Below are 27,266 nucleotides of genomic sequence, written 5' to 3' on the forward strand. Positions count from 1 at the left end.
ACCATGCATTATTAGTTTAATGTAATCTTTAAATTCAGGCTCGTCACATTAGTAACTTTGTTCTGAACAGAACTGGGTGTGCAGACACATACGAAAAGTTTCTCCTCCATCTTGAAATTGTCAAACCTAGAAATGTTTACCATGACGAACAGTTGCTACGTTACAAGAAACAAGAAACCAATCCGATTGGCCAACGCTAGCGTTTTCACGCTCCTCATTTACATAAAGTTGAGAAAATCCAACTTGCAACGCTCCGCTCCGCTCCGCTCGCCTTCCCACAATGCCCTACGCGAGCGTCAACGCCTGGTTTCATTGAAAATGAATTGGAAGCCGACGCCGCGCGCCGCCCGCTCCGCTGCAGTGTGAACGCACTGTAACAGTGCGTTCACACTGCAGCGTTTTTTAACGCTCTGCATCGCTTGCCTTCCCACAGTACACCACGCTCGGGGGCGTGTTAGACAAGTTAATACAGAGTTGTAGTTCTCTAAGGTCACTGTTGTAGTCATGGCCAAGCGTGCAGATTTGGGTTAATGTACTCACAATATCGATCAAAATACCACTTTTACACAACATTTATGTAAGTGCAAGATTTTACTAGTGCAAGATTACAGTAGAATACATGTTACGCCACCGGTCACTCAACCAGTCGTTTGTAGGCTGGGCTAGCGAGCTAGCAGTGGCACAGAACAGTCACGTAATGTGACGACTACATTTAAAAGTAGGCTATAAAAACACACTAGGAACAATGACGACATCGGCAACCATGCACCATGCATTATTAGTTTAATGTAATCTTTAAATTCAGGCTCGTCACATTAGTAACTTTGTTCTGAACAGAACTGGGTGTGCAGACACATACGAAAAGTTTCTCCTCCATCTTGAAATTGTCAAATCTAGAAATGTTTACCATGACGAACAGTTGCTACGTTACAAGAAACAAGAAACCAATCCGATTGGCCAACGCTAGCGTTTTCACGCTCCTCATTTACATAAAGTTGAGAAAATCCAACTTGCAACGCTCCGCTCCGCTCGCCTTCCCACAATGCCCTACGCGAGCGTCAACGCCTGGTTTCATTGAAAATGAATTGGAAGCCGACGCCACGCGCCGCCCGCTCCGCTGCAGTGTGAACGCACTGTTAGCATGTTCTGGTCCAGGCGGGTGTCTGTCTGGCAAAGCAACAGAACCCCACACAGTGGACCACACACTGTCTGAACAGACAAGGCCGCTTTATTCAGCATGCACACACTGGAGGTAATAAATAACAGGGACATCACCAGATACAGGATGAAGAAAAACATCAAGCAGGCAACATCAAACAACAAGAAAGTACCACGACAAGATGACACACCGGGTAAATAACGCAACAATTTGTTTGATGATATCGGGACAAACATTCAAGGAAACTGCCATATATTGACACGAACAATCGTTCTAACATGTCATCTGTTGCGGTCCCAAAAAGGAATTCTAGTACTGGGACACTCGTTTATATAACAGACTGATACTGATCTTAGTCCACAAGTTCCCGTCGTATGGCACACATCTCAAACACCATGCATATCATTTTCAGTAAAGGGAAAATGCTGTGAAAAAATAGTTTAACACTTTCAATAGTAGTCATGGAGACTATTCTTAAGCAGTAGAGTTCTAGGTCAAACTCACTCCCAACAGTCTGCACATGGGACAACGAGCCAGCCAGCCAGCCAGCTGTCTATTGACAATGGTTAAATTGTCAGTTCTACAGTCCAAGGATGCTGGCTGGTTCTCCTCCACTAACTCAACCGTCCAATAATGGTTTCATGATCCAGCTCCTTCATTGGTCAACAGTGACCACGCCTCTCCTCTCTCACTGGAGAACACATTTTTCCTTATTGCTGTACTTCCTTCTTCTCAGCTCCAGACCTCGCTCCAGGCGCTCGTCCTCCTCCAGAGCCCTGAAAACACACACACAGACTGTGACGAAAGGCTGTCGGGGCGTATTCAGCTTCCTCGCTTTTTCACTCTCACACACTCACCCTCTCTCCTTGGCATCCATGTCTCTAACCAGCTCATCTCGCTGGTTGACAAGAGACACCAGCTCCTGCAGCAGCAGCTGCTCTCTGTGCTGCTGGGCACTTGTCTTCTGCCAGTCTGAAGAGGAGAGGAGGAATGGGGCAGAGAGGAGAGGAATGAAGAGGATTGTGGAGAAGAAAAAAAGGGAGAGGAATCACCTATATATCGGACCTCACCTTCTATAGCCATCATGACTCGGAGTTCTCGGTTCAGCAGCTCAAAGCGTCTCTCCAGATCCTGCTCCTCTTGCCTGGAAAACAAGGAGATGGAGTTATACAGAAACCATAGCACAGGTTGGCCCGCCAGCAAACAGTTAAGGTTAGACTGAAGTTGAAGTTAGGTTGTATTGAAGTCAGAGCGTAGTTGGGTTGAGGAATGTGTCTCACAGCGACTCCAGGTTGTCCTGCCTCCTGATCAGAGCGTTCTTCTTGTTGACCAAAGTGAACCACTCCTGGATCAGACGTTCCTCTTCCTCGCGATCACTTCCTGGTAGGACGGAGGACAACCCTATCAGAGGACACCCCCACGGCCCGGCTTCTTCATACGACGCTGCGCGTGCCTCTCCCACCCGTCTCCCTCTAACGGCCTCACCTGTCTCCATGAGGCGACGGAGGCGTCTCTCCACCACGCCCGCTCGGCTGTCGATGTGCCTCTGCTCCGTCTCTAATGCCTGGAGCTCACTTAGCACATACTGGTTAGTGTCCTGGAGTTGCTGACACACACACACACAAAGACACACACACACACAAAGACACACACACACACAAAGACACACACACACACAACATGAACCAGACAGACAAACATACAGATAAAACAATACATGGAAGGGGGAAAATAATAGATAGATAAAAGATTTCAAATAAAAGACAGAAAAACAGAGAGGGAAAAAGAGAGGTCAAAGGATTAGAGGGAGAAAGACTAGGGAGGCGAGTAAAAGAATATGATAGGCAGATATACAGTATATACAGTACTGTACATAGAGCAATAGAGATTATATAGGAACAGTAAGAATTTGTGACTGACCATGGCTGCCTCTTCCTTGTTCACTATAAACTCCTGAGCCTTCGACGTTCTCTGCGATCCTGAAAACACACACAGGAACATTCCACATAAGCAAACCCACAGCTACGTACCTGCCGGAAAAAAAGCTTACATTGTTTCAGTTAGGTATATGTAGTCTTTGGAATATCTAAGGAGTTTCACAAACCCAAACTCATCATATAAATCATATGTTTTTGTTGTTCAAACACTCACCTGGTTCTGCGTTCTCTCTGGCTGCTGAGGAGCCGTTTGTGACTTCGCTTGGAACACCGTCATGCTGGGCATGAGACAATACAATCATGTTATTTCTGAAATTGCTGGAGACATTTGACTTGAATGTTGCACACAGGGGGGATGCGGGGGGGGGGGGGGGGGGTTGGAGTGTTTTAAAGCCCTGGGAAGTCTGGCTAGCTGGTACCTGGGTGGTGGAAGTGTCTTCAGATTCCATGGACTGGCTCCTGATTTTCTGCCGCCTCTTCTTCAGCAGGTCGGCGTCTCTCACCTGACCCAGCCCAGACTTGGCGGCCGAGGCCAGAGGCCTAGGGGGAGCGACCGGGGTCTTGGACCCCTCCCCTTCTCCACCTCGCCTTTCCTTCTCCCCAACTCCTCCCCTGTCATCCACCCTGGGTAGTCTTTTGGTCCTGGGAGGGGCCACCAGACTGCCGTTGGTCTTCACCTTCGGCTCCCCTCCTCCGGCTTCTCCCTCCCTGGCCTCGCCCTCACCGGCCCCTCCCTCCTGGAGCTTGCGGACGCAGAAGGCCGTGGCGGCCTCCACGTCGCTGGGCTGGCTGGGTGTGGGCTGCGTCAGCGTGTAGCTGGTCTGGCTGCTGTTGTGTTCTATCTGGAGGACGCTGAGCTCCTGCCCCGTGAAGTGGGAGCGGATCTGGCTCAGGTACGTCATGACGATGAGTCGGTCGGGCACCGACAGCAGGACCATGTCTGATGGCTCCAGCAGACGGGAGATGCCCAAACCTGCAAAGCCATCGAACGCCTGCAGCCCATAATAATGACGACAACATTAGATCTGTCTGTGGATGGCAACCAAGTTAAACTCCTGAATACTACTAAGAGATCATACTGTTTTCACAGTGTGGCTTTTTACCTTCCTGTTGTTGAACTTAATGTCATGAGGGTCCAGCTTCTCAAACTCTCTGAGAGAAACATAGGCAATCAAACACATTTGGAGTTAGTGCTGTTGATAAAATAGCCATAAAAAGTGTGAAAACAAACCGTTTCACAAAAACTTGTCAGAGATGCTACGCTAACAGACACGCAAACGAGACAAGACAAAGCAAAACATAAGACGTCTCTTACATCAGTTTAGGGTGGAAGTGGTACAGGATGGCACAGAAGGCCAGGCCGTTACGCCAGGAAGTGCTGAAGTTGGTAACCTTTACTCCCCGGTGACCTTGTGTGACCTCCTGGCACCACTGTAACAGAGACTGGCTGGAACTCACCAGGTCTGCGGTGTCCACATTAGACACCTTAACAGGGAAGGAGAAGGAGATGAATGAGTGAGTGAGTGTGAATGAGTGAGTGAGTGAGTGAGTGAGTGTGTGAGTGAATGTGAGTTGGTGAGTGAGTAAGTGAGTATTACCTCCTGAGAAGCAGTCTCTTTCTTCCCATCAGCCTCGTCTCTGACCTGCATCACCCTAGGTTCAGGGGTCACCACAGGATCTGAGGTCACTTCCTGAGATTTTACAGGAAGGGGAGGGCTTTTCCTCTTGATACGTCGGGGAGGTACAACAGCAACAGACATGTCCTTCTCTGTAGGACTCTGGCTTTTAGATGACATCTGCCCCTCGCCTGAGCTGATGGGAGGGGTCTGGACAAGGTCTCTGTTGGGGACTGATGTTGAGGTGAAATCAGCAGGTGTAGGGGTGGAGTCAGCAGGGGAAGGGGTGGAGTCAGCAGGTGTAAGGGGGGAGTCAGCAGGGCTGGGGGTGGAGTCAGCAGGGCTGGGGGTGGAGTCAGCAGGTGTAGGGGTGGAGTCAGCAGGGCTGGAGGTGGAGTCAGCAGGGCTGGGGGTGGAGTCAGCAGGTGTAGGGGTGGAGTCAGCAGGGCTGGGGGTGGAGTCAGCAGGGCAGGGGGCGGGGTCTGACGACTGTTTCTTGGAGCGTCTTGCAGGAACAGGAAGGTCTGGCCTGCAGAAACAGACAGAGACACAGTGTTAGTGTGTAGGGTGTCTGACACGGTGTGTCAGTGCGAGATGGTGTGTGCTGTAGACTCAGGGGATCTGACATGGGGGTTAGTCTTACTTTAGGTCCGACCCCCCTAATGTGTTATCCATAGATATCAGGATGGAGTTCTGCTCCAGCCTCTCATCTTCCAGCTCAACACTTGCTCCACACACCACACTTTCTGCAGGCTCCCCTGCCTCAGCCAATGAGGAGCTTTGATCCTCTGCAGATACCCTAGCCGCCCAATCCTCTGACTTGTAAGTCTTATTATGATCTTCTGAATGGCTTACAGTGTCAGTGCTAGTTTCTGACTGGTTGACCATGGGGTCATCGTCATGAAGACAAGGGATGAGGCGTTTCCTGCACCGGGGGGCGGGGACAGGAGCCTCCTCATTGTCGCCTCCCATCTGGAGTAACTTGGCCAATAGGAATCTCTCCTCCTCCAGGAGACTTTGGTTCTTCGAGACAGGGTCTTCGGTGTGTGAGTCAGAGGTCTTTGTGGCCAAGTGTCTTTGAGGGGTGCTGGTATCTGGGAGGGTCAGCGAAGAGTGGGTCTTGTCCGTGTCAGACTGTGTTTGAAGTGGAGGGGGGGTCTTGGTGGTAGAGTCAGGTGGAGGGGGCGAGGCTTCTGGTGGAGGGGACTGAGGTGGAAGGGGCCAGGGAACTACAGGACTCTTGATTGCCTCTGATATGACCTCATCTGTATCCTTGGTTACGTCAGGCTCCTGATTGGTTGCTGTCTCTCTGGCTGTCACAAGAACACGGCCTGAATTGCTGTTTTCCGTGGCCATCGGTTGGTTGGCTATGTTGCTAAGGCCAGCTGAAACAGTCTGATTGGCTGTCAATGGCCCCACTTCCTGTAGGGGTACAGGTGGGGGGAGGGGCCGAAGGGGAGCAGGTTCAGATGAAGTGTTGTGATTGGCTGCACCGTGGAGACCGGAGAGGTCCTGAGCAGACTCTGGGCTGGGAGACAGAGAAGGAGGTCAACCTCCTAATCTGGCACGTCCTGAATGATGAGCAGACACCACACTGCCAGCTACTGACAAGCTGTGACCATACACACTGCACAACTGGCCACAGCAGACCACTGTCACTGTCCACAGTGCATCAGACTACTGTAGATACAGCAACCACAGTTATGGAACATGCTTCACACCCACCACTTTGCAAACAACACCAGACAGATCTCTATAGGGATGGACCAATGCATTCACATGCATCCACAGCAGTGTTCAGCTCAAACCTTACATACAGGCACAAAACAATGATCATGAGAAGATGCACAGAAGTTCGGTCAAACTCAATGGAACATCTCAGTAACTCTCAACCCACAAACAGGTTTCCAAAACAGGTGTGAGGAGCGCGTCAGCACACCGAGTTAACACTCAAGAAGCTCAGGAAGCCTTCCATATTTCAAGCCGGAAAACCCACCATGACCAAGCATCTCCATTCAACAGGCATCAGCCCCATTGACTTCACTTACCCCCCGCCCCCCTCCATGTACAGCTCAGCCGACCAGACGGTTCCCAGGTCCTCCTGCCCCAGCTCAAACTCCAGCTCCTCCCCCTTCTCCTCCTCCTGCTTCAGCAGGATTGGTCGACGTCCAGGTGAAGGGGGAGGTTCGGGGGCCTCCAGACAGTCCTCATAGGCTATATCGTCCAGCTCCACCTCTTTTAGAGGTGGCCACGCCTCTACGCAACTGCTAGCGTTAGCGCTCTCCACCGGGGCAGACTCTGTGTCTGGTCTGCCTGTCTTTTCTGCTCTGTCTGTCTCTGGCCTCTTCGGATGGGTTTCTGGTCTGTCTCCCTCAGCTTCTGACTTTTCCTCCGCTATCTTTGTCTCTCTCTCTGCTCTGTGCGTTTCTCTATTTTGTGTCTGACATGGGTCTGGAAGTGCGGTCTCATCAGGACCAGCGACCATTTCATTGGTCATCTCCTGCTCTATGGCAGCCTGTCTCAGACGGTCCACCAAGCTGGGTTTAGAGGACCACCGACGCGACAACAGCTCCGAAAGCTCCTTCCTGTTTATCTCTAAGACCAATGACGAGTCCAGTGGACCGTCCTGTCCCATGATTGGCTGTTCCTCTGCAGTATCAGAGAAGGCCGCAGGGGGCAGTATGTCCAGGTCAGAGGGAAAGGGCTGGTCAGAGTCTGGTACCTGTGTCTGGACGGAAGGCTGTAGGATGGACGCCATTGTCTCATAGCTGGAGGTGGGAGGTTGGGACAGATGTTTAGGTACCTAGATTCTGTACGTGAATGATGAATTCACTGACTTTACTGCAGGCATGAGGGATGCAGCTCACATTTATCAACAGAGTCAACTTCCGGACTCAATTTTAGACACATATTGCTACATCCATCCAGTGTTTCAAAGTGTTGTTGTAGTGACATGTTTTTACCAGTAGAGTGTGTAGTTGGACAGGTTGTGTGTGATGCCATGCAGAAGCATCCAGAGCTCTCTAAAGTATGCCACCAACCCCCCAAGGCTGACTCACCCCCGATACAGGACCCCCACTAACGCTGTGATGAGGCCCACGGACGCTTCCTGCGGCCCCTCCTCTTTCCCCGCTTCAGAATCCTGATAGGCTACTGAGCTCTCAGTCACCGCTACGTCTGTACGTGTGGCGTCATCTGAGGGGGGAGGGGTCTGTGAAGGAGGAGGAATCTCCTTGGCTACACAGTGGCTGCCACACACACACACACACACACACACACAAAAGCATACACATACACACACAGTGAACGCGACAAATGATTGTCTGGTAGGCTGGTTTGACACCAGCAAGTAACGGGGATCATTTAACGAAAAAGTTAGATATCCAAACCAATGAAACTTTCCAGAGCCACTTTACTATCTCGACACAGTACGCAGCAGCACAGCACTACAAACATGCCTGGTTTGGACTTGTAGGTAGTGGACTGTATTAGCTGCATGTGTGTCTAGTGTTCTAGTACCTAGTGGGTTCAGGTATCTAGATGGGGTGGTGCCATGCTGCTTTGGGGGTGGGGGGGGGGCGACACACTCTGAGACTTACCCCCCCGAGGAAGAACTCGTCACGGTTGTCAGAGGCGCCAAGCTCCCCGGCCACGCCCCTTGCTCTCTCCTCGTCTCCTCTAGGGCCGCCCACAGGGGCCTCTCCGCATCACACACTGTCTCGCTATTGGACGGCTGGAAAACATTCCCCCCCTCGCTGTCGGATGGTTGCTGCGTGTCTTCTCCCTCCGCCTCCTGTCCTCCAGAGGGGGGGGCTGACTCTAAGGCCGGCAGGGGCTCCAGCTGCAGGGAGCGGCCTGGGACAGACCCCGTGGTCCTGGTCGTCAACTCCAGCCTGGACACTATGACACACTCCACACAGACTTCTTGAGGAGGCGGAGAGAGGTTTCTTTCATGCTCCTCACGCTTCTCCTTTACCGATGGCTTGGAAGCTGGGCCTGTGGAGGTGGCAGTGGTGGGGGTGGAGGTAGCAGTGGTTGGGGTGGAGGTGGCAGTGGTCTGGGTGGAAGGCGGGGTACAGGAAGGGGTAGTGGGCTGGATGGTGGGCTGGGTGGTGGGTGGGGCGACGGGAGGGATGGTGGACTGGGTGGTGGGTGGGGCGACGGGAGTGATGGTGGGCTGGGTGGTGGGTGGGGCAGGAGGTGGAGTTGGAGGAAGCTCTCGTTCTTCAACGATGATTAAGTGGACAGCTTCTAGACTGTTAGCGTCGTCTCTGTCTGAGCTGAGAGCCAAGCACAGCAGTGTTACCCTGTTACACTGCCTTTCAACCTCAGCAGACACACACATGCAGGCACACGTTCTCCACCGATACTTACCCTGTTCCTAAGTCTAGGTCTAATGATGGTTCTCCTCTGAGGATGTCCTCCTGCTGTGTTCTCTCCTCTAGAACCTTCCACAGGGGGACCTCCACGGTCCGTGTCTTTGGATTCTCCTGAGCATTGGGCTCTGGTGCTGGTTGGTTCGTCAGTTCCTCCTTCTCCTCCTGAGTCCTAGGAGGCCTGATGGCGAAGGTGCTGCTCTTCACCACCGGAGGGGGCTGTTGAGCAGGCGCATCAGCTACCTCAGCGGGTGTGTGGAAAAGGCTGGGTGTTTCCTTAGGTTTGTCAGAGAAGTTAAGTGTTTCTTTGGGTTTGTGGGAAAAGCTCAACATTTTCTCAGGTTTCTGGAAGGAATTGGGTGTTTCCTTGGGTTTGTCGGAGAATCTAGGTCTTTCTGCAGACTTGTGGGTCAAGTTATCTGTTTCTTCAGGCTTGTGAGTCAAGATAGCTGTTTCTTCAGGCTTGTGAGTCAAAATAGCTGTTTCTTCAGGCTTGTGAGTCAAGATAGCTGTTTCTTCAGGCTTGTGAGTCAAGATAGCTGTTTCTTCAGGCTTGTGAGTCAAAATAGCTGTTTCATCAGGCTTGTGAGTCAAGATAGCTGTTTCTTCAGGCTTGTGAGTCAAGATAGCTGTTTCTTCAGGCTTGTGAGTCAAGCCAGCTGTTTCTTCAGGCTTGTGAGTCAAGCCAGCTGTTTCTTCCGGTTTGTGGGTGAAGCTAGGCCGTACTTCAGGTGCGTGGCTTTTCATCTTCTCCTTGTCCTCATCTGACCTATTGTCCTCATTCTGACCTGGGAGTCTCATGCTCTCCTCCTCTGGTCTGTCTTTCAGAGGTCTCTCCATGATGTCACATGGTCTGTTATCAGCTTTTGATTGTGTCTCCTTATGCCCATTCTCTCTGCCCTCTTCTGATTGGTCCATTGCAGCAACTTTTCTTTCAGATGGGGTTTGATTGGCTCTCTGTTTGCATCTGGAGAAAAGGAGGAACAGCAAGGGTCACCAAACTGAAAAGTACCATAAGTACTCACACGATCAAAGACTGTGTGTCTGTGTGCGCGTGTGTTTGTTGAGGATGATATGCATACACATTTTATAACAGAACTTGATTGAGATGACGGGGAAACACTCAAGCATGTGTGTATGTTTGATATTGGGGTGTTTGTGTTTGCGTGTAAATGTTCCCTTACCCTCCTTCCTCGACCATCGAGTCCCGAGGAGACCTCTTGATGGTGTCCACCTTAGATGCCACCTTCTCCTCCATAAAGAAGCCTCCTGCAGTCTGACTGGATGTATCTATGATGTCATCAAGGTCAGGTTCTGGTTCAGCCAATGGTGGCTTGTCTGGTATGAAGTGTGTTTTGACCGGGGCAAAGGCAGGTTGAGAGGGCTTGTTCTTCTTGGTCAAATCTTTGATGTCTGCTTCCTCATCAGCCACTGGTGGTTTGACAGTGATAAATGCTGCCAGGACATTGGTTGATTCCTGACCGGGGGCAGCACTCTCTGTGGAGGAGAAGGGCCAGGGAGGAGGCGGGGCTACAATCAACTCTTCAGAGTTGATGGGGTCAAGGTGGCCATCTTGGCCAGAACTGAGGGACAGAGATGCCGAGGATCAAAGGTCGGAAGTCACGTTGGGGAGGGGGGTTAGAGCACGCTAAGCAGGTAGGTCAGAAACACAGGCCAGGCCAAGTCAGCAGCACTCGATTGGAGGTTACACCTGTCAATCAACAGCAGCCATGGAAGCAAATCTTTGTCATCTACAGCAACCACTCCAAATCCATCCCAGAAACCACTCCATCTTCCGTGACAGCATTCTTTTTCATCCATAATCACCATTCCATGTCACCAAAGGCAACAGATCTACCCAGAAGTCTATAAAGATAACAGAGTGTGTCTCTCGGTGACTCCGATGGCCCATCCACACACACAGGTGATTAAGCCAGCTCACTGTATCAGACCACATCATAGCCAGGCAAAACACCACGGAGAACGGCATACACAACAAACAGCACACACAACAGCCCCCAAACATCCAGCGTTCAGGTGTTTGGATGAGTGGTATGCTTAGGGTTAGTGTTGGCAGAGCGCGTTGTGGTAGTACAGGCAGGGGAACACGCGATCGATGCATGAGCTACGATGAGCTCACCTTATAATGTCTGTCTCTGCCCCACTCTCTAAGGCTGGCTGGTGTATTGCAGGGGTGAGAGTGGGGCTGGGAGCAGAGGCAGGTGAGGCAATTCTGATGCTGGCGACCATCCTGGAGGAGTGGGAGGAATCCTCCCCCCTGGTCAGGGTCAGAGGGGGGGCTGTCTCCATGGTAGCATGGGAGGGTTGGTGGGGAATACCTTAAGGGGACAGAATGAACCAATTAGAGAACTGTTCATCACTCTCAGGTTGGCTTCAGGTGCAACACCTGTCCAAACCTCAACCCCTCAACCACGACCGCACTGGCAGCCTGAACCTGCCCAGGGAGGCTGAAGGCTTTAGTACCTGAGTGGGAGGAGCCGAGAACAGCAGGTGCAGTAGTGGGAGGAGCAGCAGCAGGAGCAGAGAGAGAGGCCGGGCGGGAGCGGGGGAGGGCGGGGGGCGAGGAGCGCGGTAGGAGGCGGGAGGGGGGAGGGACGACAGGGTCACAGAGGGAGTCCAGGTCAGGACTGGTGAGGAGGGGGACTGATGAGACGATGTCACAGGGATGGGAGGGGTTAGAAGGGGAGGAGCCTGAGGCTGGACCTCTGGGCTTTGACCACTTCCCTTGGACACAAGGTTCTGGGGAGTGAGGGGTGGGGGGATAGAGCGATGACGAAGGAATGAGCGAAGGAAGAAGGAAGGAGGAGGTGAGGAACCGAGAGAGAAAGACAGAGGATGTAGGGAGGGACAGAATGTTAATGAATGAGTAGATGATTGGTGAAATGAGGGAGAGGGAGAGAAAAAGAGAGAGAATACAATGAGTACATCAGTCAGCAGAGCAACATTAATGCCTCCTAGCTCCTGATGTAAGCCTGACAAAAGTGCATCATCCACATGTCCACTGTTGTCATAACCTACCAAAACAAAACAGATGAGTACAGGGGATCCGGGGCTCCCTACCTGGCTCTGGGCATGAGAGCGGGGATGGAGGGAGAGCAAGGGATGGAGGGGAGGAGCCTGTAACCACGGTGTCGTCATTGGGAGGAGAATCAGAGGTGAAAGGCGAAGGTGAGGAGGGACGCATAGTAGGAAAAAGCTTAGGTTTGAAGACGTGAGAGCGAACGGCTGGAAGACAGAGACATATTGGAGATGAACGACAGAGCTCTACGACAGCCGATTGGAGCAGGTAAAGAAGGTCATAGAGCCAGTTGTCCAATCAGAGAGGAGACCAACCAGAGACAGGAGGCTGGGGATCTGGGGAGGAAGCCACAGTCTGCACATCAAACGGACACCTGACAAACGACACTGGCACTACCGGGAGAGCAGAGAGGAAGGAAGGACAGATGAACAGAGGAAGATCAAACAGGAATTGGAAGGAAGTGGACAACCCGAAACAAATCTCTCATCACACCAAACTCAGGCACAGGGCCTTGCTGTTGAAACGCTAACCGCATGTTGTTCACACATATGCACACGCACACAGTTACAGCTACAGATAGCCTGGGCTATCTATAGTAAGTACACACAGATGTATTACAGTAACAGCAACCGAACATAACGCAGAGTCAGCAAGTGTTAAGTGTTTCAGGAAGTTCTAACATGCAGCAAAGAACAAAGCAAAGCTCTCCAGTCAGCCAGCCAGAGGACAGTGTGCCACAGGGTACCTGTGCCCGAGCTGGGCTTGAAGATTCTGGGCAGAGACGGAGGCTGAGAGCGAGTGAAGCCTCGCACTGAGGGGCCAAGGGCTTCATAAGAGGACAGTGGGAGTGTGGGCGACTCAGTACTGGGCAGGAAGGGATTGGGGGGTTCAGTGGGAAGTTTGGGCTCTGGAGAAGGTTTGGAGGCTGGGAGGGATTCAGAGGGTCGTTGGGGATGTGTAAGGAGATGAGAGGTGGGGCCGGGGTGTGTGGGGGCCTCAGGTCTGGGCTTGGGGCGTGTGGGAAGGTCAGTATGTGGACGGCGTTCAAGGGCTTGTTTCCGAGTTGTGAGCATTTCAGGGGGTGGCTGGGTCTGCACGGTGGGCTTTGGCGGTGCGGGTGGCTCAGGGGGGAGGTGGGGCGATGTGGCCGACTGCTTGTGAGCAGCAGAGACTGCAGACTGGATCCCCCTGGACCGGCCTGAGGGTTGGGGGGAAGGCTGGGGGGAAGGACTAGGGGAGGGATTAGGGGAGGGCACAGGGCGGGGGAGCCTGGAGCGGGAGGGTGGCCTGGGAGAAGGGCCTGAGGGCACGGGCAGAGGAGGTCTGGAGTGGAGGACAGGGCTGGGGGCAGTTCCAGCCTTGGAAGATTTACCAGGGTCTCTCCCACTGGCTGGAACCCAGGGTGGAGTGTGGAAGGTGGGAATTGTAAATGAAGATGGTTGTTGCAGAGAGACAATGTGACGTGGATTTGGAAAGGAGGGTGGAGGGAGAGAGGAAGAGGAAGAGAAAATGGGTGAAATGAGAAGTTAGAAAATGAAAGACTTCAGACTTGACGTGAGTGGAGATACTGAATCTATCATACGGCACTCGTTGGATGATGGATCCTTGACCTCATTGTATTGCTATGTTACCATTCTGCCTCTCCAAACAACATGATCATTGCTAACATAGCAAACATGACATGGAAACTCATGGAATCTTGTGATTTGATAGATTGGTGAAAATGCTGGGAGAAAGATGACGATCCACCAATCATCTGTTCTGCTGATCAAACATGAAATGTTGTGGAAGTGGGTGGACTATGCGGAGAGAATGGAGAAGAGGAGATTCATAGAAAGGAGATAGGGACAGGAAGGGGGGGAAGGATGGGTGGACGGAGTGGGGTACCTGTAAGTGGAGGGTTGTGTCCAGAGGAAGGTCTCCTGTCCTGGGTGCGAGTAGGGTGGGCTGGAGGGGCCGGGGCTGGCACAGGAGGAGGAGGCAAACATTTAAATAGGGGGTGAGAACATACAAATTATGGAATGTGGTGGTGGTGTGTGTATATGTGTGTGTGTGTGTGTGTGTGTGTGTGTGTGTGTGTGTGTGTGTGTGTGTGTGTGTGTGTGTGTGTGTGTAGGTGCTTGTACCTGCAGCAGCTCTGCTCATGGCTCCAGCAACAGGCCTCTTGTCCTCCTCTTCGTCACTCTCATTGAAGTCGTCAAGGTTCCCGATGTCTGTGGGTTTGACGCTCATGAGGCTGGCCAGACTCTGCATGTCCTCATCACTAGGGGACGCAGACACACAGCATGACGACGTCATCACTCGGGGACGACGATGCATGATCACAGTGGGACGCGCTAGCCTCCTCGTGGCAGTGAGACTCACGTGGCTTTGCCCTCCCTCACAAAGATACAGGACAGCGAGAGCTTGAGCGAGGCCTCCACCACTTTGACGGACAGCGGCTTCAGTTTCAGGTTGAGGTCTGTCTGTGTGGGCGTGGCACTCGCAAATTTCTTCATGTTGATGTCTGCGGAGGCCAGCACCTTGCGATGGCCCTTCGTCTCCTACAGGGGGCAGACAGGGGGCAGACAGGGGGCAGACAGGGGGCAGACAGGGGGCAGACAGGGGGCAGACAGGGGGCAGACAGGGGGCAGACAGGCGCTGGTCAGAGAACTGAGGAGAGCTGAGGGACACTTGAGTTAAAGTCACTTGAAAGCATAGAAATAGTGAAGTGCTCACACTCTCAATGACAAAGGTCCAGTCCTTGTCCTCGTACTCCTCAGAAAGGGGATCCTGAGGAAGATGGAGACAGTTTATTTGTCTGACACGCACACACACACACACACACACTCACACACACACACACACACACACTCACACACACACACACGCACACACACGCACACACACACTCACACACACACACACACACACACACACACTCACACACACACACTCACACATACACAAAGTAATAGAGTCGGTGAGGCAGAGAACGAGAGGACTGGAGCAGCGGTTTCTGTCCCCAAACACAGACAGACAGTCCTTACCTTGAAGAGAGTGACGGCAATGTCCACGTTCTCCGGTACCGGCCAGACCACCATGCCCCGGTACGGGTTCTTGATGCCCGGCTGCCATCCATGGAGCTGCGGAGGATTAACGAAACCGTTTTAATCTGTGAAGTTGGGCTTTTACTTTCATAATTTGATAGATAATGATCTCAAAAGCGTTTGTGTGTGGTGTGTGTGTGTGTGCATGTGTGTGTGTGTGCGTGTGTGTGTGTGTGTATGTGTGTGCGTGTGTGGGAGTTTTAGTCCCGTCTGTACCTTAGTGCAGACACGCCTGTTCCTCCTCGTCCAAACTACCCTCAACTTGTCTGGTTGCCTGGAAACACATATGACACATACACGATGCATTTTGGTTTGGCAGTACAGACAGTGAGGAACTCAGTCCTGTCTGGACTATCTACCTGGCAGTGCCTAGGGGAATTGAGGTGTCTCCTAAGCGAAATATTGTAAGAAACATCTTGTGGATCAGAAGACAATTTCCCATCTCATCAAACCCCTGATAATACCGGTAGTACTTCAAAGTAATATTCAATTGCACAACTAAGACGGCTGCTTGGTGACCATTAGTAACCAACAGCAACATGTACACATAGAGAGCTACTGTTGAATAGAGGCTGAATTAGACAAGGGGGTCTTATGACAGTCACTACATAACTGCAAATGACACAAACCTGAAAAAGCTGGATGGTAAATGTGGCATATGTATGTCTGCTCGTGTGTGTCTGTTTGTGTGTTTTGATTGGTTGAGCCCATTGTGTTTCTGAGACTAGCTTCTGGGGCAGGAAATGAGGGAGGAAGCAGTGCTAGGTCATGTGACCTGTGCTGAGCCGAGGGCAGGTCTCCTGGCTGAAAGAAGGAAAGCCTACCAAGGTTACCCCTCCCCTGATTACCCCACCCCCACCCCCAATTCTAGGAAACCTTACCAACTGCTGACTACACTGCTAATACAGCTATTGTACAACCAGTCAAATATCGACTGCAATGATTCTGCCAAGCTAAGGTTATAACATCATCTAGCAAAGTTAGCTGTGGGCGATGAGAGCTGAACCTGATCATGTCTCAAGTTGCAGGTCCGTAATAGCAACATGAAGGCTGGGGCCGAGGGCTGAGGGGCGAGGGGAGGGTGGAAGTAGACAGGGGTACAGGCGGCAGAGTGCTGGGTGGGGGCTGGCATGACGAGCTACAGAAATAGCCCGGCTGCCTGGCTGGTCGGCTGGCTGTTTGACCCACTAGAGCAGCGGAGCTGACCACTTCTGTCACCTGTCTGAGATGAACCAGTCAGACATGCTCGCTGCTGTGCCGTGTAAGCTGATAATATGTACACTATGTGCAACGGGCATTATAACATGTACGGGAGAGTTATAACATGTGCAAGTGAATCATGAACGATTAGAGTAATTAGGAAAGGCTACGCCAGCATGTTTGTGTGCCTTGTTTTCAGCTGGGTCCAGAGGACATCCACACATTATGATAGTGTTATTACTGTATGTTGGAAGTCTACACATCATTCAATGTTTTGTCTTATAGAAAGTAAAGAGTCAGCCGTGTTATCTTATCATACACAGTATTGGTTGCACAACTGTGTAGAACCTATAGCCCTGTTGCCTCACGCCATGATAAGCCTGGGATTGTCAGGCAGAGAGAGCTGGAACAACATCATGCGTACACAGAGGTTGCGTTTGTGAGAGGCTGAGCTGATTCAAAATGTAGAACTCTACGAGGTTCTACACGGCTGACAGTTCCAGTTTCTAGTTCGTGATCAAACCAATTACAGGATCGCAGCTGTTCTGGGAAGTAAATTTGAAGTGTTTCCTTTAGCAGACGCTTTCCATATTTCTGCTGTCTCAAACAAATGAGCTATGTTATCTTATCACCCGAGGAACAGGCGTGGTTTCATGACAACATTTGAAGTCGAGACATAAAGGTACTTGTTCTGTAGATTATAGAGATGATGCACTATTTAAGTGACTTAATTAATTCAAACATTGTGAGACACATCTGGCCTAATAAACATTATAGACTATTAATGTGATCATCAGTTGTTCTTTACCACCGCTCCCACAGACTTGATTACCGAGTGCCAAGGGTCAGAGAGGATAGACTATCACCAACATCAAGAGCATAATAAGGCCTCTATGCCAGATAGTGGAACGGTAGTTTCAACTAAAGGAATGCTTGTAAACAGTGAGTCTATGGAAGAGCGCAATTTTGCTTCCCCCAATGTGTAGTACCAGCCACATTCCCCATCATCCTCATCTTAATCCAGTGAGTTAAACATTAATAGATGACGGTGAGGATGATATACGCTGTGATCAGACTGTACCGAGAATGGAATCATTTTCTGCTATGTGCACAGCACTAGCGGAACTCACTTATTCTGTTCTCATAACAGGAATGTGTTTACTCTCATTACGAAAATCGTAAGCAGGCTACATGTATTGTACTTAAGGCTAAGAAACGCCCTGTTCAACCCGGGACACGAGCTGGTAAAGGTTTATCCCTTTTAAAAGTATTTTTCATGAGTTACTCACCACTTTTTGGTGCATTCGAGCACGAGTTCTTGGTAGGATGCAACAAACTGGAACTTTGATGCTTTTTTGCCAACGCGCTGTAATCTTTTCCATACTGAAGTCATAGTGTAGGCGTTTGGAAGTAAGTTGTAGCTATGGGTAATAAATTCAGCTTCCTATGATCTCCGATCGTATATGTCCTTGTCCGCATTGGATTTTATGCGTCAAAGGGGGATCGTTCAGCCTGTCAGAAAAGAGCGCAAGCAAGGACTTTCGCGCACAGTGTTGTCGGATGAGTTGAGTCACTCCTGTTTTGCCATCCAAGTGTTGCCTATTAAACCCTTGTTCGGAAGTGACAATTAGCGGAACCGAATCTGCAAGCGCACACTCGAATACTGCACATGATTTCTTAGGCAACTGTCCAATGAGTGTCTTTGAGAGTTATTCCAGAACAATAAGAAATGAAAGTTCACAGATCTCGCCTAAGTTAATTTATAACAAATTATCCAACACGACATAACATACTTTAACTTGTGGAAGTTCCCCTTCTCTTAGTAGCCAAGTGGGTGACGTGTGTTACAGAAAAGGAGAGGAGAAAGAGAGAGAGAGAGAGAGAGAGAGAGAGAGAGAGAGAGAGAGAGAGAGAGAGAGAGAGAGAGAGAGAGAGAGAGAGAGAGAGAGAGAGAGAGAAAGAGAAGGGGAGGGGGGAGACAAGCAAAGTGTTGATTTAATGGTATGTTAAGTTTCGTAATTGTATCCTAAGTTTACATAGGTAAAATACAAGGGTGCAAACTGTAGTGATAGACTTTGATCTGCTGAACGCTTACACTTAATCCTACTGACCAATTATTTGCATCCATAAGAGCTTATTTTCCTTCACAAAATTGTCTGAACAACACTATCCCTAACATAACAGGACTAACATTATAAGCATGCTCGCGTATGGCCGGCAATTCTGCTATTGGACAACATGATAACCAACCATGTTTCAATCCCAGAGAGCACAAGTCTCTGTGATGTAGGGAAGTTTGTCCCATGGTTACTGAAGGCCAGGCAGCAGCGTGGGGATTTTCCTAGGAGTGCTGGGGGTATTTTTAGGAAAAGAAGATGGATGGATGGACAGAGGCAGCTGGGTCCAGTGACAGAGTGTGGTTCTGGGGAGAAGCTATGATTCACCAGTTGACCCACAGTCCTACTCAGCAGTCTCCTATACTCTCAGCCATTCAGACAAACCTCAAAACTAACCTATAGGACCATTTAAAGTCTACACTGCACTGAATAATTTTTCAAATACCACTGCAGTACAGTAGAGTAGTGTATCCACTGGTCTTTCTGTAAACCCCAAAGGGTTGAGGGTAGAGTTAGAAACATGGGTTGGTTTGAGTTGGGATGGAAACAGACAAACAGGCACATCTAACAATATCCAGTGCATCTGTTGACCCTATTAATACACACACACACACACACACACATATATATACACTCCTCCCCCCAGTTCAACATACTGACACCTCCTGGTAGGAAAGTAGGATTGAATGATGTACACACTGTGGGGTTTTAAAAGAATGGATGTATTAAAGGAGCCCAGAGTAGCAGTAAAACCCCTCCTGCTGTTCTCCAGTCTCCTCCCCCTGTTCCAGACCAGACAGGGATCTTTCCTAATAAGACCATGTGAGTCTGGCACAACTGTTTATACTGTCTTGAAACACACACACACAGAGCAGAACTATGACAGCGCTAGAACATTATGTTTTTCGCTGCCCAGCCTTGATTGGCAAAACATCTAGGTTTGAACTCTATGTGTACCCTTTGGCCAGTGCCAAGTTTTTCTTATAAGTGTTTCTGGCCCTGCGTGGACTGTTTCCTAGTAATCTGGCACAAGAAGGATGATCTTCTGTTGAGGTAATGAATGTGTTGGACGAATGTCTCGGAAAGAGAGGAAATCCTGTCACCATGCTGTTGGAAACAAATGCCACACTTCTAGAAAACCTGGTTTTTATCCCCACCTTGTGGTGATAAACTGTATGGAGACCAGACAAAATGACAAGCTATTGACATTTTGGCCTTCTGGGTTGGCAATTATGAACACAACAATGGGTGTCTCATGATTTTATTTTAAAATCTGGTTTTGTAAAACATATCCAAACCGACAAATATGCAAATCATTGTTACAGTATAGATACTGTGTGACTGTCCATCACTACATTCAGTCAAGTGTACAGTAGAAAACCATGTTGAAGATCAGATATGAAGCCTTGATATCAGACAATATGTGTGTATTCACATCAGTCTTCGCAGACTCTTACAATCTTATAAATATAGAGAATTAAGAATGATTGGATACCAATAAATGACAGACTTCAGTGACTTCAGCTTTTGTACCAACATCCAGCATTTTAGTGAGGATAATTATACCATGGTCAAATCCATAGAAGCGATGCCAGTACAATGCTAGTCATGGCAATTTGTAAACAATGTTCCGAATGACAATCAGACAATTCCAAACTGTAAATTGGGCTGTGGTGTTTAAATAATAGCTCTGTGGACGTAACAGCTGCCAAATGAAAGGAGAAGGATACTGGAAATTATGTCTGGCAGGAATACATGACCTGAAGAAGAAAAAATTGAGGCAGAGAGTCGCTACTGCTGGTGATGGTTTACATGGGAATCTATATGGGGATGTGAAATGAATCTTTGATCCACTGGTCTCTGGAGTTCTGTGTGGGTGGGAGAGAGAGAGAGGCACTTGTGGGGACCCCAGATGGGTTTTCCTCCTCCTCCTCTTCCTCATCATCCTCGTCTTCAGAGTAGCCGTTCTCTGTGGTGAAGGCGCTGTCAGACATCAGGGAGGCTCCCTTGTACTCCTGGATAGACTCGTAGAGACACCACAGCTGGCACAGGAGGGACATATCCAGCTGCCTCAAACCCACCTGAAAAACAAACATGACTCATACCGTGAGGAGCTGTGGTGTGAGGCATATTGAAATTCAGTCTCACTTCTGCTATTTTAAGTGTAGATTCTTATCATCGTCATACCATTTCTTTGCGCAGCACAGCAAGTGCCGCGTCTAGACTAGCGGGCTTGCTGTGTCCAAGCGAATCACTAAAGCGAGATTTGGTGATATCTGCCTGGATGCGAGTCCTTTTGCTGTAGACTTTCTCTATGTCTCTCCATGAGCCGCCGCTGGAGTTCAGGATACCGCTGAGGCCTTTAGGTAGCGGAGGGAGTCCCTCGATGGCAGAGACGCTCCCCACCGGTAAAGAGTCCGGAGCACCGTTTTGGAACCCGTTCATAATTTATCGAAAAAATATATAATTTTGGAGTGAAAAAAATATTCCAGCGCTTGGAAATAACTAGCGGTGAGTGTGCAGTGAAAAAAAATCGCTGTAGTTTATTAATTAAATGGCTGTTAATTTCAAATCGATTTTTACAACAGCCTATAAAACGTGCCTCACTGACGTGATTTTTCTGTTCCTCAACACCAAATTATTGCAGGAAAAGTTCCATGGCCATTAGGATGATAAATCATTTAGCCATTACGTTACAGGAGCCGTTGATGCCAAGGTAGTCATGCCTGGTTTCCTTGCATTGTCCTCCTCAACGGCTTCCTTTGTTTGTGCTGCCCCCGACTCTCCTTGCTCTAGCCGTGTTTATCCCCGCCCAGTCCTACCGCACCGCCGCGGGGGCGCATCGCCGAAGTAAACACACTATATAAGGAGAGAAGGGAAACGGTCTGACGTCCTTATCAGCCTTATGGGACTAGAAAGCTCATTAGGATTATGGTTTAGATAATGGAATGTTGGTGTTACACCCCCATTGTATGTGTCTGTCACTCTGTGTCAAAACAACCTGCTTCCACACCCCCTACCAATGACTGAGCTACACAAAAACATTTTCAACATGGTTTTATTAGAACATGTGTCACAACATTGCAGGAAAAATACTGAGATCAATTTCAAATGATGCAGTGGGCCAGTTTGACTGAAATAAGGGACTACCCAAACAGCGGTTGAGTGGTACTAGAACTGGGCTTCATCTAACTCTGAGCAAGCAGTATAAGAAGCAGAATATGCCCGTGGATGAAGTCAGATTTAATAAAGAACATTTCTGAAATACATCAATACCAGCCAATTACACTTAAGTATATTGTTTATAGCACATTGAACCAATTAAACAGTCTTTTCCCAGCATCCCATTAAGTCTGTCAATGAATCGTCAATAAACAATTGTGTACCGCCACAGGTCAACAGACAATAGCCCAGGCATGTATGTACGCACGCAGGCACATGCAAACACAGACAGGAGGCCGGTCTGCCCTGAGAGGAGCCTGGCTGCTGGGTCCTCCTATGCTGCCTCGATGTCTGTGGGTTGCTTCCAAGCATCTGTGTTTTCATTTGCGTCTGGTTCGGCAGACCATGTGGTTAAGTGTCATGACTGATGCAGCTCCCTGAGGCTGCGTAGGGACTGGGCACAGCTGGTGATGAGGCTGCACAGCTGGATGCTGCTCTCGACCGAGGCTGCAGCCTGCAGCTCCTGGGTGGCCCAACGTAGCTTGTGCATCAGAGCCTCCTCGGCTAGCGACACAGCCATGAGAGCCGGGCTCTGGGGGGCCAGAGGGGGCGGGCCTGTCAGGGGGACTGCAGCCTGGACTGGGGGGGCGGCTGGTGTGGGGGGAGGGAGGAAGCTGGGAATGGAAGTGGCGGAGCTGGCAGGTGGTGGAAGAGGCAGGGGCCCTCGGAGACCAGAGGCAGCCCCCTCACAGTGCTCGGGCCTGGGCTGGCCAACTATGGACACAGCTGCCTGACTGGAGCCTCCGTTCACCTGGGGGCCGGGCTGGGCTGCGAGTTGTCTCTCCCGAACCTGGGACAACGCCGCCTGGGCATTCAAAGCTGTGGATGTGGAGATAAATAAGTAGAGAGAAGGAAGAATACCAACTGGAAGCTTTGTGTTTGATGTAGGGTGGTTAATATCTACCTGGGTTGTCTTTGTCCACGTCAGAGTCCAGCTCCTGACAGGACACACAGTAGTACTTCTGTTGCTTATCCTGAAGAAGAATGGTCTGCAGACGCACATACACATCCCTTGTTAGTCTGGTACCAAACATTACAGTACATGTATGTCATACTGGGTTAGGGGTCTCTGTTTGCAGAAGCAAAGACTCATGAGTAAGGTTGGGTATCGTTCGGATTTTTACGACTCCGATGCCGAACCGGTACTTTTAAAACAATTTTGATCCATAAACCGATTTTTGAAAAACTGAAAAATCACATCAAAGAAAGGCTCCTTCATTCAAAACAAATTTATTGAAAATTATTATTAGATTTAACAATATATTAACATTTTAAAGTAGGCTACTTAAATGTATAATAAATAAAACTTTAGCAGTTCTTTTGCAGAACAATTACCATATTTGCCTTCTCTGGCAAGATACGCATGTCACTGGGACCAGGGACTGATGTCCGCAAGCTGTCGAACACGGTGCATCCCCCTGCTTTAAGAAGTATCCCGTGTGTCGCCGCATGTTTCAATAAATTCGACGTGCTTCCCCCTTTGCACGTAATCGTTTTGAAACATTTGTTGCATTTTGCGATGTCGGAATCCTTGGCTGTGAAATACAGCCAGACTTTCGAGCGCTTCGCTTTAGGCATTTTAAATGCACTAAAAGTTAGCTCGCTAACGATAGACTAGCGGAGCGACAGAGCGAAAATATTTTAGTCGACACATTTAGTGGAACCAAAATGAGGAACCGAAATTAGCGTTCTAATCCGGTCCGATTACTACTGGTTGCGTAGGAACTGCTTCCATAGTGGAACCCGGTTTTGGTACCCAACCCTACTGATGAGTCTTTAATTACATATTTAAGATGTTAGATCACATAACACCAAAATAGTACTTTAGTACTTAAGATGTTCTGCTCCAGCGGAGCGCCATCTCACCCCACACGTATCGCAGCAGTCACCCAGCATCTTGTAACCTTTCAGTAGGTAGCCCCCCATCAATTTGCTTATCTTGTCCTGGCGGTCCCGCCGCGCCTGGATCACCTTCATCTCGGCCTCTGAGGGCGGTTCCCACTCAAAGTCGTCGTCTAAAAGGAAAACCGTGGAAGCGAGTCAGCAAACACAGGATTTTACTAGTAAAGTTCAGTAACCTGCTCAAACGTTTCTGATTAACAATGACGACATTAGCTAGCTAACCAGCTAACTTGTCAATGCAGCTCTACCAGTTAGCCTAGTGCTGTAGCTACAATTTTTCCAATACAGTAGTCTACGTAAAAGGCACAACAATTAAGCCAGCTAGCTACCTGCAACCATTATACCTCAGCTAGCGTACAAAAAATATGAGCTGCTGAGTTGTTCCTACTTGTGAAATTCTTAAAAGATATCTTAAGTGGTTTGCTAGCAGCTAAGGAGCTAACAAGCTAAGCTAACTTGAGCTATGCTTCCAACTGTTGACAGTGACAGTGACGGACGAGGGATCTTGGAGTTTCCAGAATGACACAAAACGATAGAGACTATAACAGTGAATGTCTGAAAAACAGTCGGCTAAACTGATTGATGAATATTGGTATCAAATTTGGTAAATATTCTTGCAACGTTACCTGCATTCAATGCCATGAGTGACACTTCAGTGACCGGTTACTGCACGTGCACGCTACACTGTACACGCACGTGCATAATGGAACCAGTTAGTATTACACTACTGCCACTTGCAGGATGGGCGGACCATGCACATAACGGTCCACAACTTCATAAATGTATCCAGGAAAAAAGTACAATAAATATAATAATGTTAATGAGCAATTATGCACCTACGTACAGTACGTCCGTAGTCACAGTGAAATGTTAATAATTTTTATCAGTTAAACAAGTATCAACAGTAGTAGGTACTTTATTCATCCCATAGGAAAAATAGTGGCCTTACAGCAAACAAGATCAAAAATAAATGAAAATAAAACTGTAAAATAAAACAATTTTAAAAATGCAGTAACGTTAGAATACAGAGACACAGGGCTGTTCACGTTGTTACACACAAGGTATTTTCAAATATGTACAAAACGCAGCTGAAACACAGAGACATCTAGGTGACGCAGGCCATACACAAGGAATGTACCCAAACAGACACAAGACACATACAGTTACATATTTATAGATTTTTATCGATCATTCCCAACCCCCCTCACATGCATACACACACACAACTAGACAATTCGGGAGCCTTACACCCAGTCAATCTGCCTTTTAAGTTCCCTGCCACAGCCCTTCTGCCCACCCCAGAACGCGCTCGTCCCAGTGCTCGGGCAGTAGCAAAAGGAGGTATCCCACGGCGATGATAGCCGCTGCCGCCACCCTCACCTGGCTGAGCTGAGTAGCTGCCCCCAAGTAGATATCTAGGCCTGGACACAAGCACACACACTGAGGTGCAGCAGGAAAACATTGTTGCATCTCTCTATGCTGCCAGTGATTGTGTTGTGGTGGTGAACTTACCTGTGCTGGCAGGAACACTAAGCAGCATGCCCAGAGAGAGAAGGGAGGGGTAGGTCAGCTCACCCCCCAGGTGCACCAGCACGTTGAAGCCTGGTAGGGGAGCAAAGGCCTCAGCAATAAAGAGACCCCTTTTCACCTTCTCATCCATAAATAGCAGTGATCCGGTCGTGTGGGAGAGATTTACCTAGCAACAAAGCAGCAGTCACACACAGGTGGTCCCAGGGCAGGTGCTGTGTGAGGGGCCAGTACTCCACGTGTGTGAGGTAAAGCAGCACACACACCCAGGAGTGGAGCACACAGCTGCAAAGCCCCACACAGGTCAGCAGCACGCTAGCTGCACCAGACTGCTCCTCTCCCACACACTTCTTAAACAATACCTGCAAATGTACACACACACACACACAGGTTCATCAACAGTCCACAACAGGCACCTCAAGTGGAAGTTTAGGATGAAGGTAAAAGGACCTTGTAAATGGCGGAGGTTGAGGCTGAGCCTACAGCCAAAGCAACTCCTTTGATGGATTCACTATGGAAACCATCTGCATAGGCCAGCATGACAATCCCGGTGATGGAGAGAATGGCGGCCACAATCTGTAACAACAGAGAGGAAAGTCTAATGTCCCACACAGCACACACGCCCACGCTGGAGTAGTGAGTGGCTGATGCAGTATTTCGGGGTGCACAATCACACACACACTTCCCACCCTCACCCTCACTCCCATGAAGTGGTGGTTTAACCCAATCCAGGCAAGGAGGAAGTGGAAGGCTTGACTACAGCAAAGAACAGCGCAGGCGTCGCCGGGGGCGATGTGTCTGAGAGACAGCAGGTACAGGTAGCCAGACAGATTCCACAGCACCGCAAACGGAGACACGCCTCTCACCACCCCCCGAACCGTCAGGGGCTGGTCGGCAAGGAAACCAGCATACCGCCTGGAAACCACACCCGTGAAATGCACCACCACAAACACATCCTTAACCATCACAAAACAACACCACAGACTACACACATCAAGTATTTTAACTGGGATTATTGAGTTTTGCACTAATTCTACTGACCTCGACTGTTCCCGTTGAGCTCCACGTCTCTACTGACCTCTACTGTCTCTACAGACCTCTATTCAAATTCCTCGGACGGCTAATGTCTATTTATCCCTCTACTATTTCTACTGACCTGTGTTCCCTCTGAGCTTTCTTTAACAACGCTGCAGGGGGGGGGTTAAATCCTTCGTTCAGTCTGATTCTGAGCTGTGGGGATTAAGGTACAATGCTGCTGTAGGCAGGTCGAAATAAAGCAGCTCAATCCTACGAGTTAGCTCTAGCTTGTCAGGTACCCATGTACAGTCGTCTCACCTGCAGTCTCAGTCCACAGGTCACTGGGTTTCAGTCTCACCTGATGTGTGTGGCGGGCCCGTGTGGGGACCCTGCCCCCAGTAGATGCATCAGGTAGTGAAGTGGGAAAAGGAGCAGGTTCCAGGTGCAGCAGAACCAGGTGATGAAGAAGGGGGCTGGGAGCAGCTGTAGAGCCAGCCTGGCGCTGTGAGTGCCTCCTGCCCACACCAGCGCCACACAACCCCCCAGGAGCAGCCCGCACGCCACCCGGCGGATCGCCCGCAGCCGGCAGTGGGCGCAGCAACCTTGCTTACCCCCTTCGGCCTCTCCCTCCTCTACCTCTCCTCCTCGGTCTCCCTCTGCTAAGTCAGTGTCCCCATCCCTCTGTCTTTGCCCATCCTCTGCAGCACAGGGAACAGACAACACCAGACACAAGCACTGCCATCTCACTATATTTGGATAAATAACTTTCCACAGAAAGGCCATGGACACAGCACATCATGTAACATCAGGCTACCACAGAGGTCCCTCTGTTGGACACTGGGTGATGTCGTCCCGTGTCACTCACCTGTGGGCGCAGGCAGCTGTAGGAGGTTGGGGCTGGGGGCCGGAGACGGAGACACCTTAGCAGAGAGTCTGTTCATGTCCTCCTCTTGGATGTGGAATTGCAGGACAGGAACGGCGGGGGTCGAGTTGTGGGTAGCAGCAGTTGTGTATGTGTGTATGTAAAAGGTGTGTCTGGAAGGCTGTTAGCCTGTTCGGGTCAG

General features: G+C 49.7%; 4 protein-coding genes across 10 annotated transcripts; all 4 read right to left on the reverse strand.

Annotated features, from left to right (window-relative positions):
• Positions 1-766: 766 nt before the first annotated feature.
• On the reverse strand, positions 767-18,251 carry ehbp1l1b (EH domain binding protein 1-like 1b). Of its 7 annotated transcripts, none has more exons than XM_062485991.1 (29): positions 17,707-18,251; positions 15,434-15,491; positions 15,158-15,253; positions 14,847-14,900; positions 14,493-14,671; positions 14,255-14,391; positions 14,016-14,090; positions 12,874-13,518; positions 12,443-12,520; positions 12,170-12,334; positions 11,573-11,848; positions 11,229-11,427; positions 10,273-10,671; positions 9,087-10,055; positions 8,312-8,992; positions 7,772-7,960; positions 6,761-7,480; positions 5,356-6,240; positions 4,695-5,241; positions 4,412-4,581; positions 4,200-4,248; positions 3,516-4,088; positions 3,311-3,374; positions 3,080-3,138; positions 2,645-2,765; positions 2,440-2,539; positions 2,230-2,303; positions 2,017-2,131; positions 767-1,935 (listed from the first exon to the last, which is right to left on the reverse strand). In XM_062485991.1, the coding sequence occupies exons 1-29, from the start codon at positions 17,808-17,810 to the stop codon at positions 1,848-1,850; spliced, it is 7,869 nt and encodes a 2,622-aa protein (XP_062341975.1). In that variant the 5' UTR covers positions 17,811-18,251; the 3' UTR covers positions 767-1,847. The 7 variants fall into 7 exon arrangements, with proteins under 7 accessions (XP_062341975.1, XP_062341976.1, XP_062341977.1 ...); XM_062485992.1 differs by having other exon boundaries at positions 1,211-1,935; positions 2,645-2,756; XM_062485993.1 differs by lacking the exon at positions 11,573-11,848 and having other exon boundaries at positions 1,211-1,935; positions 17,707-18,250.
• A 1,535-nt stretch (positions 18,252-19,786) lies between these two features.
• On the reverse strand, positions 19,787-21,321 carry fam89b (family with sequence similarity 89 member B). Its single transcript, XM_062485126.1, has 2 exons — positions 20,722-21,321; positions 19,787-20,615 (listed from the first exon to the last, which is right to left on the reverse strand). The coding sequence occupies exons 1-2, from the start codon at positions 20,977-20,979 to the stop codon at positions 20,355-20,357; spliced, it is 519 nt and encodes a 172-aa protein (XP_062341110.1). The 5' UTR covers positions 20,980-21,321; the 3' UTR covers positions 19,787-20,354.
• A 255-nt stretch (positions 21,322-21,576) lies between these two features.
• znrd2 (zinc ribbon domain containing 2) lies at positions 21,577-24,398 on the reverse strand. The gene is made up of 4 exons (XM_062485124.1): positions 24,285-24,398; positions 23,623-23,771; positions 22,661-22,745; positions 21,577-22,575 (listed from the first exon to the last, which is right to left on the reverse strand). The coding sequence occupies exons 1-4, from the start codon at positions 24,298-24,300 to the stop codon at positions 22,115-22,117; spliced, it is 711 nt and encodes a 236-aa protein (XP_062341108.1). The 5' UTR covers positions 24,301-24,398; the 3' UTR covers positions 21,577-22,114.
• A 526-nt stretch (positions 24,399-24,924) lies between these two features.
• LOC134040040 (solute carrier family 35 member F4) lies at positions 24,925-27,143 on the reverse strand. Its single transcript, XM_062486266.1, has 7 exons — positions 27,068-27,143; positions 26,561-26,900; positions 25,881-26,100; positions 25,636-25,761; positions 25,355-25,547; positions 25,171-25,260; positions 24,925-25,079 (listed from the first exon to the last, which is right to left on the reverse strand). The coding sequence occupies exons 1-7, from the start codon at positions 27,141-27,143 to the stop codon at positions 24,925-24,927; spliced, it is 1,200 nt and encodes a 399-aa protein (XP_062342250.1).
• Positions 27,144-27,266: the final 123 nt, after the last annotated feature.

This window comes from Osmerus eperlanus, chromosome 19, assembly GCF_963692335.1.
Source record: "Osmerus eperlanus chromosome 19, fOsmEpe2.1, whole genome shotgun sequence".
NCBI classification, from domain to species: Eukaryota; Metazoa; Chordata; class Actinopteri; order Osmeriformes; family Osmeridae; genus Osmerus; species Osmerus eperlanus.

What these genes read in the sequence shown, in the direction of transcription:
- ehbp1l1b (XM_062485991.1), bottom strand. Translation starts at nt 17,810, where the DNA reads ATGACTTCAGTATGGAAAAGATTACAGCGCGTTGGCAAAAAAGCATCA. An exon ending in ACACAACCCTCCACTTACAG is followed by an intron (nt 13,519 to 14,015) that starts GTACCCCACTCC and finishes CCTGGGTTCCAG; the next exon opens with CCAGTGGGAGAGACCCTGGT. An exon ending in CAGGACAACCTGGAGTCGCT is followed by an intron (nt 2,304 to 2,439) that starts GTGAGACACATT and finishes CTTGTTTTCCAG; the next exon opens with GCAAGAGGAGCAGGATCTGG.
- fam89b (XM_062485126.1), bottom strand. Translation starts at nt 20,979, where the DNA reads ATGAACGGGTTCCAAAACGGTGCTCCGGACTCTTTACCGGTGGGGAGC. An exon ending in CTGTGCTGCGCAAAGAAATG is followed by an intron (nt 20,616 to 20,721) that starts GTATGACGATGA and finishes TTTGTTTTTCAG; the next exon opens with GTGGGTTTGAGGCAGCTGGA.
- znrd2 (XM_062485124.1), bottom strand. An exon ending in ACTGCTGCGATACGTGTGGG is followed by an intron (nt 22,746 to 23,622) that starts GTGAGATGGCGC and finishes GTGCGTCTGCAG; the next exon opens with ACCATTCTTCTTCAGGATAA. An exon ending in CGTGGACAAAGACAACCCAG is followed by an intron (nt 22,576 to 22,660) that starts GTAGATATTAAC and finishes CCACATCCACAG; the next exon opens with CTTTGAATGCCCAGGCGGCG.
- LOC134040040 (XM_062486266.1), bottom strand. Translation starts at nt 27,143, where the DNA reads ATGAACAGACTCTCTGCTAAGGTGTCTCCGTCTCCGGCCCCCAGCCCC. An exon ending in GGGCCCGCCACACACATCAG is followed by an intron (nt 26,101 to 26,560) that starts GTGAGACTGAAA and finishes TGTGGTTTCCAG; the next exon opens with GCGGTATGCTGGTTTCCTTG. An exon ending in ACCACTTCATGGGAGTGAGG is followed by an intron (nt 25,762 to 25,880) that starts GTGAGGGTGGGA and finishes CTGTTGTTACAG; the next exon opens with ATTGTGGCCGCCATTCTCTC.